Source organism: Ranitomeya variabilis, chromosome 2 (genome assembly GCF_051348905.1).
Source record: "Ranitomeya variabilis isolate aRanVar5 chromosome 2, aRanVar5.hap1, whole genome shotgun sequence".
Classification (NCBI taxonomy): domain Eukaryota; kingdom Metazoa; phylum Chordata; class Amphibia; order Anura; family Dendrobatidae; genus Ranitomeya; species Ranitomeya variabilis.
Window position 1 is genome coordinate 1,073,172,984 of NC_135233.1, and position 18,927 is coordinate 1,073,191,910.

Genomic DNA, 18,927 nt, shown 5'->3' on the forward strand with positions numbered 1-18,927 from the left:
AGGTCGATGAGAATGAGCAGAGAGTGGTCACCGTTACATTTTGCTGTCAGAAGGTCATTGGTCACCTTGATGAGTGCAGTTTCTGTCGAATGTAGGGGGCGGAAACCGGACTGTGAAGGGTCTAGGAGGGAATGAGGGGAGAGGTAACGGGTAAGGTGGGAGTAGATCAGGCGCTCCAGGAGTTTTGAGATGAAGGGGAGATTGGAGACCGGTCTGTATTTGTTTGTGCAGGATGGGTCGAGGGTGTTTTTTTTTAGTAATGGAGTAATGATATATACGTAATCACTATATTTATGTAATCCTTACATGTACTTATTAACCTTTGTATGTTAACATATACAAAAGTGTACGCACTCACACTATTCAATCATACTATTCCTTGAATTTTGTAGTTTGCAATAAAATTGTGTTGTATTGCAAGTATTAGCCTTTTTTAAAGCCGTATCTGAACCTTGGTGTTACAAACATGGCAAATAAAATTGTCAAATTCTCCTGTAAATAATTCTGCAAACAGGGAACCATCATTACCATTAAAAAATATGAGTGGATTTTCATGGGCCCATCCAGTATATGGGTTCTAAGGCTTACTGGGGTGCATATGACTGACTATGCAGCAGGGCTGGCCTTGCTGCCAATGTGTAAAACAAAGGAGTACGGGAGTACAAAATGCATATTGTGAAGTGGATTTTCAAGGGCCCATCCAGTATGTGGATTCAAAGGCATATTGAGGTGCATATGAATTGGTAGCAGGGCAGACCTTGAATTCAATGCAACACTTTTTCAGGCGTACCCCCTGGACATCTTATGACAGGGGTATTGTGGTGTGTCGTAATTCTTGGCAGCCCATCCACTCACAGCCTAGGCTACAACAGCTTAGGAGACCCACTGTTTCATAATGACCCTTTAAGAAGATTAATGACGCCTGATGCACCAGTACAAATAGGCTCTGTGACATTGAGTCCCTCCTTCATAAATGAAACAAGATGGGTCTGCTTATGTGTCACACACCACATGGCCAGCTAGGGTTGTTAAATGTCACAATGACATTTCCCAGTGAATGCATTTGCAGCGTTTGAAAGCAATGTTACAGTTGAAAAACGCTTCAAAAACACTGAGTCTGAACTAAGCCTAAGTGAGGGAGGAAATATTCGGTCTGGGGTTAAATATCTGGCCTTACAGGCAAGTCATTCCCCTGCAAAGGATGAACCTTGGCATATTTCCAAGCAAAACCTGTTTTGGTTTTATTTTCACGTGTTTTTTGTGGCACCGTGAAAAATTGCCTGAATCTCAGAAAAAGTTGATTAAAGCTGTGAACTAGGAGTCAGGAATGCTTCCAGGGGCGATCCTCATGATGTCCCTGTGTCATTTGAGCGGTGTTTGCATCATTTTCAGATGTTTTTAAACCTTAAGAGGACCCCCGGGGGGAATCGCGGTAAAAATACTCGGGTCTCCCATAGACTTACATTGGACTCGTTGTTCTGGCCGAGTACCCGAGTATTCCAAAATGCTCGACCCGAGCAACGAGCACCCGAGCATTTTAGTGCTCGCCCATCACTACTTATCGCTAGTATTTGCTCCAAAAAGTTTGAAATTAGTTTTTAATATGATATACCCACTTATGTGCCCTTGTGGATTGATGTATTATTAGGCTCTTATTTATTAATCACATCGTATCAAGATATTTTACATTATATCACTGGAGCAAATAAACAAAGCTTTGTTACAGTTAAAAAGTTCATAAATCGAAGTGATGTTTTGTATTTTTGGCTTAACTACACTAAGTTGTACAGCATGGAGTAAATTTAACCCTAAAGCGATGCAAATTTTTGTAGAACAAGCTATTCTGTCTTCCATCTTATAAAATGAATTATATTTATAATTATTATTCATTTTTATAGTGCCATTTATTCCATGACGCTTTACACGTGGAAGTGGCAATTAAAGACAACTACAATAAACATGAGCAAAACAAGGCACACACAAGAACAGAGGGAGAGAGGACCCTGCTTGCGGGGGCTCACAGTCTACAGGTGATGGGTGAGAATACATTAGGGGAGGGTAGAGCTAATTGTTCGGCGGTTCAGCAGACTAAGGATCACTGCAGGTTGTAGGCTTGTCGGAAGAGGTGAGTCTTCAGGTTCTTTTTGAAGGTTTCCGTCATAGTCGAGAGTCTGATATTTCAGGGTAGAGAGTTCCAGAGTATGAGGGAACCACGGGAGAAGTCTTGCATGTGGATGTGAGAGGAAGAGATAAGAGGGGAGTAGAGAAGGAGGCTTTCAGAGGATCGAAGGTTGCGTGTGGGTATGTAACGGGAGGCCATGTCACACATGTATGGAGGAGACAGGTTGTGGATGGCTTTGTATGTCATTGTTAGGGTTTTGAACTGGAGCCTCTGGACAATAGGAAGCCAGTGAAAGGCTTTGTAATGAGGGGAGGCTGGGGAATAATGGAGAGACAGGTGGATTAATCGGGCAGCAGAGTGTAGGATGGATTGGAGAGGTGCCAGAGTGCTAGAGGGGAGACCAGAGAGTAGGAGGTTGCAGTAGTTGAGGAGGAGATGATAAGGGCTTACACTAGTGTTTTTGTGGTTTCATGGTCAAGGAATGCATGGATCCGGGAAATATTTTTGAGTTTGAGTCTGCAGAAGGAGGCAAGGGCTTGGATATGTGGCTTGAAAGAGAGGGCAGAGTTGAGGATCACCCCGAGGCACCGAGCATGTGGGACTGGGGAAGGTGAGCAGCCGTTGACATTTATGGATAGATCTCATGGAGGGGCAGAGTGAGATAGGGGAATGAAGATGAATTCTGTTTTGTCCATGTTCAGTTTTAGAAAGCGAGCAGTAAAGAAAGCTGAAATAGCAGACAGACATTGTGGGATTTTGGTCAGTAAGGAAGTGAGATCAGGACCAGAGAGGTAGATCTGCGTGTTGTCGGTGTAGAGATGATGCTGTAAACTCTGGAGAATGAGCTGTCCCAGGCCAAAGGTGTAGATGGAAAAGAGCAGGGGCGAGATGAGGAGGTGGTGTGGGAGAGAGAGACAATGAATGTTCTGTCTGTTAGATATGACGAGATCCCGGATAGGGCCAAGTCTGTGATGCCAAGAGATGAGAGAATCTGTAGCAGGAGGGAAGGCAGAAGACAGTGTCGAAGGCAGAAGACAGGTCCAGGAGGAGGACAGAGTAGTGCAGCTTGGTCTTGGCAGTTAGTAGGTCATTGGTGACTTTAGTTAGGGCAGTTTCAGTTGAGTGATGCGGTCGGAAGCCAGATATTTGACATAAACTGTAAGAGTCTTTTGCAGGAACACGTATAATTGGTTTAGAAGACTAAATTCTTTTTCAGGGAAGAAGGGGCCAAATGTGAGGAACGGAGAAGCGCAGGAAGAACAAACAATGCCAGATTCAGGAGAACATTGGCATTTAAAGCAGGTTACAAAATACCTATTTTTGGAAAACAGGTCCCCTTCATATTAAATATTTTTTTAGAAGCCAATCTTTGTTTTCTAAATAACCTTCCATGGTTTCTATAATGTGGCTGTCCCCCATCTTTATTGTATGTTTGTTTAGCATTAAATTAGTGATTATTTTGAATTGTAGGCAGTGAATGATGCTCAGCTATGCTGCACAGGTTGGACAACAAGGTCTCATATGTAATATGAAGGGCAAACTCCTATTGCTTATTCAACTTCATAAAATCACTTTCCGGTAATGTGAACGATGCACTCACGTAATGCATAATTGGAGAAAGAATCATAAAGTAAGATGTATCACGCCGAAGAGGATATCTCCATAATATGTTGGATTCCAAAATACAAAGTGCCCCAAAAAAGAGTCCCTAACCAAGTCGGGTAGAAAAAAAGGGAAAGATATTCATCTGAGCCCATTCCCATGTTGCACAACATGTAGCCGGTAGGATGATGAAGGCAGGTACACTGATTTAATTGTACCTGCCTACTATGGAGACTTTCTCTTTTTTGGGATGTGATGCTCAAATGTTTTGTTGTTTATAAAGTAGAATTGTGAAGCATGGAGACTGGAGCTCCTAAGCTTTAGACTTCATCTGCATCCTTAGAACACAGGAATATTTGAAAGTGGTGGTTGCCATTGACTTCCACAATCTACTCTGGACCCTTAAATAATGCACAAGATGATAAACTGGAACCTAAGATGACCTTAGGCCAGCCAGTAAGAAGCTGCATGCTTGAAAGACCTGCAATCTAGTGCACAGCTACTTACTTGCTGGCCTTCAAAATATCAGCCGTCATACTGTCATCTGTTGATAAGAGGATTCAGACAGTGCGACTAAGCTACTGAGCATGTGAGACCACCAGCATGGGGCACATTATATTGCGTATGGGTGCCTGCATATTGTGCCGACAGCGCCATATACTATAATAGTGCCAGCAGAGCAGGCGTATACACCTACTGGACGTTGACACCAAGGCACAGTCCACCTCTAGTAGATGTAAAGGCAGAGAAAAGATGCAGAAGTCTAGGACTCCATCGCTGCGTAATCCCGAAACCCGTTTTACAGGGGTATTCACACGAGAGCCCAGACTGGAACAACAATCAGGTGCCTGAGTGCAATGTCAAAGCACACTAAAAAAACTAAAAAGATTGCCAGGTGGCACAATAACTAGTAGAACCAATATCTACACACAGGAACATTTTTTGTTTAATTTTGCATTTGAAAAAAATATGTTTTGCATGATCTCTGGAAATTAATATTTATTTGTGTGACATTTGTTTTAATTAATATATTAGTGACTAGATTATTTAACTTTGTTTTACTTGTAGCTTTTTTGCATAATTATACAAGATTAAACTACATTTCTGCATATCTTACAATTATATGCAACTTTATAATAAACATACAAACTTTTATTTGGTGGACAGGATCATTTTTAAAGTGAACAGTAAACATGTTCCATCTGCAGACAGCATGTTATATGGTAGAAAGATCATTTGTGTAATTTGGTGAATTACATCACTGCTCAAAATGTACTAAGGCATACAAAGGGTGGTCCTAATGACTGAAAGTTATTTCTGCATGCAGGCTTACTTAAGGAAGGCTGTCAATCACTGAGTAAGATCACTCATTGGACTCTTAAGTCTTTACTTTTATGATCTTGAGTTTTTAATCAAATTAATTCTCAAACAGCTAAAAAAAAAGTTCTCTTGTCTATGGTATAATAGAAAATGGATGAAACTGGGCTAAATTTTTGCTTCTAGTGCTGTTCGCATTGTTCAGTAAAGATGGAACATGTTTCTTCAGGACATAAAACATTTTTCTTCTTCATGTTTTTATAGAGTTTAACTCTCAAGACTTAAGAAAACCTTCGTAAATGATGTTTTACATCAAATCTATCCAGGCAATTTTATGCATTTTGACTCTCATAGGTTACAGATGAGGTATAGCACATATCTTATGGGCCATTGGACTGGCTGTGAGTCCAACCCCAGGAGTGAGGTCCAGTGTAGCTCCAGGGGGAGCCTGGAATGTGAAGTTCTGCAGTAGTTTTACGAAGAACATGAACACTTCCATTTTGGCCAAACTCTCTCCAGCGCAACTTCTCTTACCTACAACAAAAGATGAGGTCATGGATAAAAAGTTCATAATCTTTAATGCAAAAAGCGCAAGGTAAAGTATAATTACAACATGGGCTTATTAAAACTTTGGTGGACACAGTGATATTATATAATAAGGGGAATATCCCAATATTCCCATATTGAGCAGTTTTTTTTACATAAAACCCTAAGTGTGCTTTACACAGTTGACTCCATCCATGCCCTAAATGTTCTTGACCTGGAATGGAAATCTTTTGCAGCTTTACAATTATGGTTAAAATAGCCCTGCCACCAACAGGACAACTTTTATAAAATATAAAAATATAAGAATACACCAAATAGAATATGAACAAAATTGTAATAAAAATTATAATTGAAGCAAAACATGCTTGATTACAATTATTGCATACATTTATTTACTGAAGATGACAACAGATCAATTTCATACATTGATAAGATTTCATTGCTTTCCAGTTGGTGGGTTTGATGGAGGAGAAATTCTCTCACGTCTACACATTCCTCCTAAAAGAAGACATCTGAGAGGCCCACTGTCATGAATGTGTTGAACCTGGTTGGAACCTGTGGTGCAGCTGAGATCTGAAGATCACAGAGATTAGTTGATCACAGGTCCTCTTTAAAGCCTACGCGACCATTCACATGAGTGGTGCAGGTTTTACTATCCTGAGCCTTACTTACCTGTAATAGCTGTTATGTCCCTTTAGAAGCCAAAGTGTTCTTGGAGAAGTTGTTTGTGTTCCTTTTGATTGTTGTGCATATCCTTTCTTGGGTGTTTCCCTGGTCTGTCCCTTGCCCTCTATGTTATTATAGGAGTAAGACACTTGTGTCTTGCTGCCCAGCTCACTATCTAGTGCTAGAACCCAGGGTTAGCCAGGGCTTAGGCACATGATGGCGAAGGACATGTCTAGAGCGATAGGGAATGCATGTGTCAGCATAAGCTGAGTGTGAGGGGTCACCATCTTCCCCCTCTCCCTACTGTCAGGGCTCCCCTTTATCAACCACCTCCCTCCCCTTGTGTTTCACACTAGGCTTCACCCTGCCTCGGTGTGACACCCACTTACCAGCAGAAAAAGGCATGAACGCTTCTTTCCTTACAAAATTTCCACTGGAATCCAGAAAATGTCCTGGGTAGAATTCGTTGGCTTTCACAAAATGATCTTTGTCATAAAGAACGGAGGTCAACAGTGGGATCACATGTGTCCCCTGAAAAGTTCAAGATTTGCACAAGTTACTTCAATATTTGTATCATTATGCTGAGTGTACAGTTCATCTCTAGTCCTAGTAGATATGATCTATCCATTAATTGCCATAAACTAGAACTAAACTCTCTGAACCACAATTCATGTGTTATGGGATAAATCTGGCTAAGAACATATAGGCTCAAGTTTGGTGATAAATGTGTGACTGCAGGGGGCTCCTATTGATGGTATGCTAAGTGATCACAGAAAAAGGGAGCCCCAGTTCTCTTTTGTTTCACATCGTATTTGTTTCTGGAAACCTCATAGATTTTGAATAGAGAAGCAACATGCATGTTATCCTGTTGATAGACGTACTCCAACAATAAAAATGACGCTCAGAAAAGTAAAGCTGGTTTGTGTTATCACATGCACTTCTGTACCAAACCTCCCTGTGTAGGAAGGGACCCTGGCATCTCCTCCTTCAAGGGAAATCTGGGGGACAGAGATAGCCTAGTGTTCCACAAGCGTGAGGGACAGAATAAGAGATTGTTGTGCCTTGCAATCCTACTGCCTTACGTGACATTTTGTGTGACATTGATGACTTATACGACTATTTTCATTTGACCTTGTTGACAAAAATGTACCAAACTAATGAGCCTGAATATCTATTTTCCTTACTTTGGGAAGAAGATATCCCCTGAAATTTACATCCTGAGTAGTAGCGTGGGGCAAATTGACTGGAACAATATTTCCAAAACGTTGAATCTCATGGATGACGGCATCAGTATACGGCATGTCTTTACGATGAGTCACTCGCGGTTCAGCCAAACCGATAACTTTCTCAATCTCACTTTGAACCTTTTCTATTTTACAAAATTCACAAAAACATAAAAGCAGAAATAAAAATGTCATTTTTAAACAGTTTTGTCATCAAGTTTGATCACACCTGGTCTATGATTTTTTATTTTAAGGTGGTCATGGTAAACTTACTGCAATCATTATGAGGTCTCAACGCTTACCCATTATTGGATTTCTTGCATTTGCCACAATTTTTTTATGACCGTTTCTCCCATAGAAAAACATTGAGATTTTACTTAGATCAAAAGTTCCTTTGTCGCCCCTTGGCATGTAACATGGGAACTGTTTGCAATCAATTTTCTTTAGGCACAATATAATGTTAATAGCATTTTATTACATTTTATATGACAACTGCAGCAATTAGACTTAAAAAGACCCAAAATTGGTTACTGTAGCATCACTCTTCAGCTTGTGCTGTATACAATAGGGAAAAGTCCAGCCATCATCTGTTTGTCATCGTGGGTAGGTTTACAATGAATGGTAATACATCTGTTACAAAACCGAAGACAGATAACACAGAACCTACTATTAACAATAGATTGTGGAGGCATCATCTCCTCCCTCTCACAGCGTAGGGACCTCTGCACAAGTTACAGAGCATGCCCACAAACTTTACATCATAAAAGTCATTAGATTGTTTTCTCACTCTGGTTTATTATGTTTGACGTAGCTGCTGTAAAGAACATTTCTGAACTGTTGTTCACAATTCGAAGCAGCAGTTTAGACAATATGACTGCCACCATAATGATAAACAGAAAATAAAATTACGTATGAAAATAATCACTATATCACTATCCAGTATAAATGATTAAAAACAAAATAAAATGTACATGATACAATCCCACACATTAAGGCAGGTCTCTTACTTTGGATTTCTGGATATTTCATCATCAGTAGAATACCCCATCTCAGGGTAGTTGAGGTTGTCTCCATGCCAGCAGAAAAGAGGTCCGTAACCAGCATTGTTAGGTTGTCATTGGTGAAGTATAATTTAGGATTTGGCTTTTCCTAACATATAAAAGTATATCAAACTCATCACATTGAGAAAATGTTAGCATTTTCATTGTTTCTGCATCATTATTTTTAATATTATTGCAGAAAGATGTCAGCTTCTGTTTTATTTTTGTATTTTATTTTACACACTATAATGTGTTGTTACATAGATATGCATTTCTGTATACTGGCATGTTATGTCTTTAACCCCTTAAGCCCCGAGGGTGGTTTGCACGTTAATGACCGGGCCAATTTTTACAATTCTGACCACTGTCCCTTTATGAGGTTATAACTCTGGAACACTTCAACGGATCTTGTCGATTCTGACACTGTTTTCTCATGACATATTGTACTTCATGATAGTTGTAAAATTTATTTGATATTATCTGCGTTTATTTGTGAAAAAAATGGAAATTTCACGAAAATTTTGAAAATTTTGCAATTTTCCAAATTTGAATTTTTATGCAATTAAATCACAGAGATATGTCACACAAAATACTTAATAAGTAACATTTTCCACATGTCTACTTTACATCAGCTCAATTTGGGAACCAAATTTTTTTTTGTTAGGAAGTTATAAGGGTTGACCAGCAATGTCTCATTTTTACAACACCATTTTTTTTAGGGACCAGATCTCATTTCAAGTCATTTTGAGGGGTCTATATGATAGAAAATACACAAGTGTGACACCATTCTAAAAACTGCACCCCTCAAGGTGCTCAAAACCACATTCAAGAAGTTTATTAACCCTTCAGGTGTTTCACAGGCATTTTTGGAATATTTAAATAAAAATGAACATTTAACTTTTTTTCACAAAAATTTACTTCAGCTCCAATTTGTTTTATTTTACCAAGGGTAACAGGAGAAAGTGGACCCCAAAAGTTGTTTTACAATTTGTCCTGAGTACGTCGATACCCCATATGTGGGGGTAAACCACTGTTTGGGTGCATGGTATAACTTGGAAGCAAAGGAGCACCATTTGACTTTTCAATGCAAAATTCACTGGAATTGAGATGGGACGCCACGTTGCGTTTGGAGAGCCCCTGATGTGCCTAACCATTGAAACCCCCCACAAGTGACACCATTTTGGAAAGTAGACCCCCTAAGGAACTTATCTAGATGTGTGGTGAACACTTTGACTCATTAAGTGATTCACAGAAGTTTATAATGCAGAACAGTAAAAATAAAAAATCATATTTTTTCACAAAAATGATCTTTTCACCCCCAATTTTTTTATTTTCCCAAGGGTAAGAGAAGAAATTGGACACCAAAATTTGTTGTGTAATTTGTCCTGAGTACGCTGATACCCCATATGTGGGGTAAACCACTGTTTGGGCGCATGGGAGAGCTCGTAAGGGAAGGAGCGCCGTTTGACTTTTCAATGCAAAATTGACAGGAATTTAGATGGGATGCCATGTTGCGTTTGGAGAGCCCCTGATGTGCCTAAACATTGAAACCCCCCACAAGTAACACCATTTTGAAAAGTAGACCCCATAAGGAATTCATCTAGATGTGTTGTGAGAGCTTTGAACCCCCAAGTGTTTCACTATAGTTTATAACGCAGAGCCGTGAAAATAATTTTTTTTTTTTTTTCCACAAAAATTATTTTTTAGCGCCCAGTTTTGTATTTTTCCAAGGGTAACAGGAGAAACTGGACCCCAAAAGTTGTTGTGCAATTTTTCCTGAGTATGTTTGGGCGCATGGCAGAGCTCGGAAGGGAAGGAGCGCCATTTGGAATGCAGACTTAGATGGATTGGTCTGCAGGCGTCACATTGCGTTTGGAGAGCCACTAATGTACCTAAACAGTAGAAACCCCCCACAAGTGACCCCATATTGGAAACTAGACCCCCCAAGGAACTTATCTTGATGTGTTGTGAGAACTTTGAACCCCCAAATGTTTCACTACAGTTTATAATGCAGAGCCGTGAAAATAAAAAATCTTTTTTTTTCCACAAAAATTATTTTTTAGCCCCCAGTTTTGTATTTTCCCAAGGGTAACAGGAGTAATTGGATCCAAAAAGTTGGTGTCCAATGTGTCCTGAATACGCTGATAACCCAAATGTTGGCGTAAACCCCTATTTGGGCGCATGGGAGAGCTCAGAAGGGAAGGAGCACTGTTTTACTTTTTCAACGCAGAATTGGCTGGAATTGAGATCGGACGCCATGTCACATTTGGAGAGCCCCTGATGTGCCTAAACAGTGGAAACCACCCAATTATAACCGAAACCCTAATCCAAACACATCCCTAACCCTAATCCCAATGGTAACCCTAACCACACCCCTAACCCTGACACACCCCTAACCCTAATCCCAACCTTATTCCCAACCATAAATGTAATCCAAACCCTAACCCTAACTTTAGCCCCAACCCTAACACTAGCCCTAACCCTAGCCCTAACCCTAGCCCTAACCCTAGCCCTAGCCCTAACCCTAGCCCTAACCCTAACTTTAGCCCTAACCCTAACCCTAGCCCTAACCCTTGTCCTAACCCTAGACCTAACCCTAGGCTAACCCTAACCCTAGCCCTAACCCTAATTCTAGCCCTAACCCTAAACCTAGCCCTAACCCTAACCCTAGCCCTAACCCTAACCCTAATGGGAAAATGGAAATAAATACATTATTTTTAATTTTTTAATTTTTCGCTAACTAAGGGGGTGATGAAGGGGGTTTGATTTACTTTTATAGCTTTTTTTAGCGTTTTTTTATGAGTGGCAGCAGTCACACACTGAAAGATGCTTTTTATTGCAAAAAATATTTTTTGCATTACCACATTTTGAGAGCTATAATTTTTCCATATTTTGGTCCACAGAGTCATGTGAGGTCTTGTTTTTTGCAGGACGAGTTGAAGTATTGGTATCCTTTTCGGGCACGTGACATTTTTTGATCGCTTTTTATTCCGATTTTTGTGAGGCAGAATAACCAAAAACCAGCTATTCATGAATTTCTTTTGGGGGAGGCGTTTATACCGTTCCACATTTGGTAAAATGGATAAAGCAGTTTTATTCTTCGGGTCAGTACGATTACAGCGATACCTGATTTATATATTTTTTTATGTTTTGGCGCTTTTATACGATAAAAACCATTTTATAGAAAAAATAATTATTTTTGCAGCTCTTTATTCTGAGGACTATGACATTTTTATTTTTTCTTTGATGACGCGGTATGGCAGCTCGTTTTTTGCGGGACAAGATGACGTTTTCAGCGGTACCATGGTTATTTAGATTTGTCTTTTTGATCGCGTGTTATTCCACTTTTTGTTTGGCGGTATGATAATAAAGCATTTTTTGCCTCTTTTTTTTTTTTTCCGGTGTTCACTGATGGTGTTAACTAGTGGGACAGTTTTATAGGTCGGGTCGTTACGGACGCGGCGATACCAAATATGTGTACTTTTATTGTTTTTTTTTATTTAGATAAAGAAATGTATTTATAGGAACATTTATAGGGGGGGATTTTTTGGGGGAATTTTTTTTAATTTTTTTTACACATGTGAATATTTTTTTTTTTACACTATAACATTGCCCCAGGGGGGCTGATCTGACACTTTGCTGTGCTCTGTGTCAGATCGGCGATCTGACGTGCACAGATGCAGGACCTGGATGCCATTTTGGATCCGGGCCTGCTGCAGGGAGGAGGTGGTCAGAGACCCTCGGAGCAATGCGATCACATCGTGTTGCTGCGGGGGTCTCAGGGAAGCCTGCAGGGAGCCCCCTCCCTGCGCAATGCTTCCCTATACCGCCGGAACACTGTGATCATATTTGATCGCAGTGTGCCGGGGGTTAATGTGCCGGGGTAGTCCGTGACTGCTTCTGGCACATAGTGCCGGATGTCAGCTGTGATAGTCAGCTGACACCCAGCCGCGATCGGCCACGCTCCCCCCGTGAGTGTGGCCGATCGCATATGACGTACTATCCCGTCACTGGGAATTAAGTCCCAGGTCACCTTGATGGATAGTACGTCTTATGGGATTAAAGGGTTAAAGAAAAAAATGTGTTTAGATTTTTATGCAGTGAAAATTCTCTTTTACACCACAAAGCAGCTTATAGCTCGTTATTTACGTTTCTGTCATTCAGGCTCAAGATCTTAAATATGAGCCACAAAAAAAGGCCATTTACCATCTGCTACTAGACAAAAACAAATAATAAATTAAATTGAGAACGATTAATAACTCGAAAGTACAACATGTCCTGCAAAAGATAGCTGGCATATGGTTATGCTGGTTGAAAATAAAAAAGATGGGACTCTTGGAGATTGAAGAAGAAAAAACACAAAATGAACACATAACTGAACTAAGAAAATCTCTCTATATTTTTGGGTAAAATGGGGAGGAAACATGATAATTGCTTGTTTCAGATAACAAACCCCGATCTGTCACATATGTATCAGTTCTAGTACCTCTCGTTGCTTCACCAGGAATGAATCAATAAGATTCCTCTGGTCATTTATATCCAGATGTTTCCTGTGGTTGGTGAAGGTCTCTCGAATGAACACGTGCATTTCATCCACATTCTTGGACACCGTTTTTTGCACATTGGAACACCAGCGCATTATAGATGGATATGCGTTGTACAGCTGCAGTGAATACAAAATTATATGAATGGTCCTGCAAGAGATAATCTTACAGACAACACCTCATATTTACACAGAATAAGTAATAAGCATATTGTTGATTGGGGAAAGGACACTGGAAGCCAATCAAATCCAGGCCACCTTGATCCTAAAGTCCTGTGTAAATTGAACATTATGCATGGATGGCTAACAACCACTAGTGTTGAGCGATACCGTCCGATACTTGAAAGTATCGGTATCGGATAGTATCGGCCGATACCCGAAAAGTATCGGATATCGCCGATACCCGATTCCAATACAAGTCAATAGGACACCAAGTATCGGAAGGTAACCTGTATGGTTCCCAGGGTCTGAAGGAGAGGAAACTCTCCTTCAGGCCCTGGGATCCATATTAATGTGCAAAATAAAGAATAAAAAAAAAAAATATTGATATACTCACCTCTCCGACGCAGCCTGGACCTTACCGATGTAACCGGCAGCTTCCGTTCCTAAGAATGAGCGCTTGAAACACCTTAGATGACGTCGCGGCCTGTGATTGGTCGCGTGAGCGGTCACGTGACCGCCACGCTACCAATCACAAGCCGCGACGTCATCTAAGGAATTTCAAGCGCTTGAAAGACCTTAGATGACGTCGCGGCCATTAATATCGATCCCGATACCGATTCCCGATATCACAAAAGTATCGGATCTCGGTATCGGAATTCCGATACAGCAAATATCGGCCGATACCCGATACTTGCGGTATCGTAATGCTCAACACTACTAACAACATCAGATCAGGTCTTTGTTCCCCCTTTAATTTTTTTAAAGTGATCCTGAAAAATCCCTTTTATGTGGCTACAGTAATCCAGTGGACAGCACCGATCATTTTTTTCTTTTGATGGGATCCTAAAAATGTTCATACATTAAGAGGAAAGGCTGCTTGTTGAGTTGGTATTGGTAAGAACAGCGAATTAACTTAGTTGGTTGATTAACCAATTAGAGGAGAAATTTGATGGATCTGGTTTTGTGAAATATGTCAGATACAAAATCAAATCTACAGGTCTGCGAGTACTTAGACAGCAGTGAATACAGTATGAGAAGTTTCTATCTAATATTCAATAACATAAAGTGGAAATACAAAAACCTGGAATGTTAGGAAAGCCGAATTCAATAAATAATGGAGAAGCTTGATTTGTGATCATGTCCTGGTAACTGAACATACACTCACTGGCCACTTTATTAGGTACACCTGTCCAACTTCTTGTTAACACTTAATTTCTAATCAGCCAATCACATGGCGGCAACTCAGTGCATTTAGGCATGTAGACATGGTCAAGACAATCTCCTGCAGTTCAAACCGAGCATCAGTATGGGGAAGAAAGGTGATTTGAGTGCCTTTGAACGTGGCATGGTTGTTGGTGCCAGAAGGGCTGGTCTGAGTATTTCAGAAACTGCTGATCTACTGGGATTTTCACGCACAACCATCTCTAGGGTTTACAGAGAATGGTCCGAAAAAGAAAAAAAATCCAGTGAGCGGCAGTTCTGTGGGCGGAAATGCCTTGTTGATGCCATAGGTCAGAGGAGAATGGGCAGACTGGTTCGAGCTGATAGAAAGGCAACAGTGACTCAAATCACCACCCGTTACAACCAAGGTAGGCCTAAGAGTATCTCTGAATGCACAGTGCGTCGAACTTTGAGGCAGATGGGCTACAGCAGCAGAAGACCACACCGGGTACCACTCCTTTCAGCTAAGAACAGGAAACTGAGGCTACAATTTGCACAAGCTCATCGAAATTGGACAGTAGAAGATTGGAAAAACGTTGCTTGGTCTGATGAGTCTCGATTTCTGCTGCGACATTCGGATGGTAGGGTCAGAATTTGGCGTAAACAACATGAAATCTTTGGGATGTGGTGGAACGGGAGATTCGCATCAGGGATGTGCAGCCGACAAATCTGCAGCAACTGTGTGATGCCATCATGTCAATATGGACCAAAATCTCTGAGGAATGCTTCCAGCACCTTGTTGAATCTATGCCACGAAGAATTGAGGCAGTTCTGAAGGCAAAAGGGGGTCCAACCCGTTACTAGCATGGTGTACCTAATAAAGTGGCCAGTGAGTGTATATAGGTCTTGTTTAAAAAAATACCACCAGAATACAGTAGAAAACCTAAATATCAGCAAATCCCCTTTGTCAGATGGCATTCATCCTTGGATGTTGAGGGAGATGTGTTCAGTAATTTATAGACCACTGTTTCTCATCTGTTTAAACTCTCCTGTAACAGGGTTGGTGGTGATTGGAGGATGACTGATGTGCTACCGATACTTAAGAAAGGTAAGAAGGTGGATCCAGACAGCTACTTTCCAAGAAGTTTGACATCTATAGTGTGCATATTTTGTGTGGGCATTATAAAATATGACTTACAGAGATATATTGCAGAGAACAATATAATAACTGACAACCAGTCACAGATTCATGAAAGATAACTCATGTCTACCATGTTGGGTTTCTATGAGGAGGTAAGTGCAAATCTTAATGTTGGGAATGCAGCTGATGTGATTTATCTGGACTTTATAAAGACATTTGATACTGTACAACATAACAGCCTTATACTGAAACTACAGTAGCAGGGGACTAGGGGACACTATGCAAATGGTAAAAAGCTAGTTAGTGGAAAGAAAATAAAGATCATAAATAATTCTCTAAACTGGAGAAAGTCAGCAGTGGGGGCCGCAAGGATCTGTACTGTGAGCAGTGGAGACCACAACGGTCAATATTAGGTCCAATTCTTTTTAGTCTTTTCATTAATGACCTACTGGATGGGATTGAGAGTAAAGTGTCAGTCTTTGGCGATGACACAAAACTATGTAGGATAACAAAAACTGAGCTTGATAGTTTTAACTGGTGGAGAAGGGTTGAACTGAATGGACATGTGTCTTTTTCCAACCTATATAACTATGTAAGAGAGTGTCGTCTTTCATCATGCCAGATCATTTGTTCTAACAGGAGATAAGTTTCTTCTAGAGTATATGCTTCCTCTCTCCATTGAATGCCAGCTGACACTAGTGTTCATGTGTAAATTGTGTCTTCTGTAAAAACCCCTATAAATACAACATGGAGGTGAGCTACTCACCATAGCCATTGGACTTCCTAATAAATGGACATTATCATCAGCGATCTTCAACAGTTTCAGAAGTGTGGGATCTTCATAATCAAATCGATTACTCAGTAAGATGCAGACGATTATGTTGGCAACAGCAGCATTAATAATCATGATGTTATCGAAGGGTTCACCTGGAAATACAATAACTAGATAAATGCCATAAAACATTACAGCATTAAAGTCTGAGAATGTCAGCATTTTAAATACTTTGACTCAGATACATTAAGACTGGTGTTTCATATGACAGTCTTAATGATATGCATATGATATGAGAGCAGGAACAAGATGTAGCTAATTCCCTAAGAAGCGCACACAACTTAGGCTGGTTTCACATTTGCGGTTGTGTCCGCAGCATTTATGCCGCATACTTCTGCATGCGTCGTGTTTACCTATCTTTAACATTGGGGATGCAGGAACATGCGACTGGATTCTTTTTGGCGTGGTCGACGACGCATGTGTCATTTCGTTGTCTGAGGCTTGGCGTGGTAAGCGCAACATGTTGCAATTTTGGATTCGTCAATTTGCCGCCTAGAAACATGCGGTTGTTTTCGGAAGGAATGCGTCGAAACAATGCATTTCAGTCTATGAGAACATATGCGTTAACAAGCACACTTGTTTGTGTTTGCGAACGCATGTGTTTTTCTAGAGTAAACCTCTCTAGACACTAATTAGCCATCCTCCACACACAGACAGATAAAAAGAGGGAGTGGGCATTTGCAGTCCACAACTCTGCAGACTGGGAACAAGAAGAAGCTCTGAGACTGGGAAGAAGAAGAAGCTCTGAACCTGTGAGGAATCTCCACTTTGGACAATGTGAGCATAAAAGCCAATGTCTGTTTGTTTTCTCTCTCTCTCTTTATATGTACTAATAATTTCTGTCTCTTTTTTTTTCCTGCAGCATTCATCAGAATTTCATCGTCTTTTTCTTCAGAAAAGCATCCTGGCCCTTAACATGGTGGACACAAAAGTGAAGTGAATACTCACCTCTTCAGATTGGTAAGTATTCTCTGTCACATCTACACATGTGACAATTTTTTTTTTCTTTTTCAGAACAGTTCTTCAACTGTAGCAGAGGCCGAGCAGGAGCAGCATGGACAAGTTTGTGTGGCAAGGCGGCGTGTAAGTATACCTGACTGATTATACTCTGTTTATTGTATCCTGACTGTACTATTCTTGCCTGTTAATTTCTTCACTTTGCTTATTTCTTTACCTTTTTGTTCTTGACTCCTTTTTTTCTTGACTTTAATTATTCTTGCCTGTGTTCTGTCTCTGTTGTTTCCTTTCTTTTCCTTATTTTAATCTATCCAACATTAATGTCTTTCTTTCTTTTCTAGGTTCCAGAACGGGAAGAAGACCTCATTGATAATGACATCCTCATATCATTGGTCCATGAGCGAGTCCTGTTGTGGGACACCCAGTTTCTGCAGCACTTGGACAACGGGACGATCCGGCAACTATGGAATGAGGCAGCCCAAGCAATGATGGATGGGATGACGCCCCAGCTGGGGTTCGCAAGGCATTTCATAAGTATTGCAATGTGGTTTGATGCAGCAGTGACCTTGGCCGAGATCACACAACTGTGAGTGATGCAAGAAACTCCTGAGAGTTTTACTCATCACGTTCAGTTGTGTGATCTCAGCCAAAAGTGCATTGTCTAACCATTTTTTTTTAAACAGTGCTCAAAGTCAGAACACATTGGTGTTCGATGAAGGATCTCTTCAACAAGGACCTTCGACAGGAGAGCCAGGTTCCCAGTGGTTCTGGAGCAAGGAGCAGAAAACATTAACATCACCGCATGCTGGCATTTTTGAGACCGATCCTTGCCCAAAGAACGTAAGTATTTTTGTGGTGTATTGGATTGTGTTGTATTGCCTAATCTGTATTTTTCTATTCCACAGGAGTTGGCGCTTTTACTATTGAAAATATTTGTTACTAATGTTTTTCTTTTCTTTTCACAGCACCTGAAGCAGCACCCTTGAGCCTGGTTCTGGAGCAGTCCTTCATCGAACAGCCATGGATCCGTCCCAGCCATCCACCAGGGCAGCAGCAAATGGACCTGCAACACAGACTGGAGACATGAAAGCTGGTCCATCAGGTATTCCCCTGTCCCAGTCCTCTGCATCTGCCTCTTTTTTGGGGGGCTCTTCCCTCCAGCAGCAGAGGGCTTCGGATAGTTCACTCATGCCCGAGTTTTTGCACTTGAGCTTGATCTTTCATGATGGACTCAAGGCGATGGGAAACAGACTGGATAGTGGCTTCAACTTTATGAATACACTTATCCAGGATGTCACCCAAAGCCTTGACCAAGTGAAAGCCGACCTCCAGATGCCAGCACATCATTTTTTCAGTCAAATTGAACAGGGCGTGTTGGAACACCTTACTCCTGATCTCCAGCTGAATGTCATGCAGGCCTGCAAGGCTGCTTACATGCAGGCTACGCAGCAGAGTAGGTATTTTCAGCAGCCACTGGTGGCATTTCCACCTGTGCCAACACTGGCATGCTTGACCTCAATGCCAAGCTCTGCTGCATATCACTGCATGGCCACCACCATTCTAAGACCTGCTGGACACCACGACAGTGCCACCACCATGCCCAGTGCTGTTGGAC

General features: G+C 41.0%; 1 protein-coding gene across 2 annotated transcripts in view; it reads right to left on the reverse strand.

The window, feature by feature from the left end:
• Positions 1-4,284: 4,284 nt before the first annotated feature.
• LOC143808683 (cytochrome P450 2K1-like) overlaps positions 4,285-18,927 on the reverse strand; it is a 72,795-nt gene continuing 58,152 nt past the window's right edge. For both annotated transcript variants that reach the window (XM_077291591.1, XM_077291592.1), the window contains exons 5-10: positions 16,290-16,450; positions 13,003-13,179; positions 8,484-8,625; positions 7,438-7,622; positions 6,643-6,784; positions 4,285-5,575 (exon numbers count right to left, since the gene is read on the reverse strand). In XM_077291591.1, coding sequence (XP_077147706.1) covers positions 5,397-5,575; positions 6,643-6,784; positions 7,438-7,622; positions 8,484-8,625; positions 13,003-13,179; positions 16,290-16,450 — 986 coding nt within the window. In that variant the 3' untranslated portion in view covers positions 4,285-5,396. The remainder of the gene's footprint in view (positions 5,576-6,642; positions 6,785-7,437; positions 7,623-8,483; positions 8,626-13,002; positions 13,180-16,289; positions 16,451-18,927) is intronic.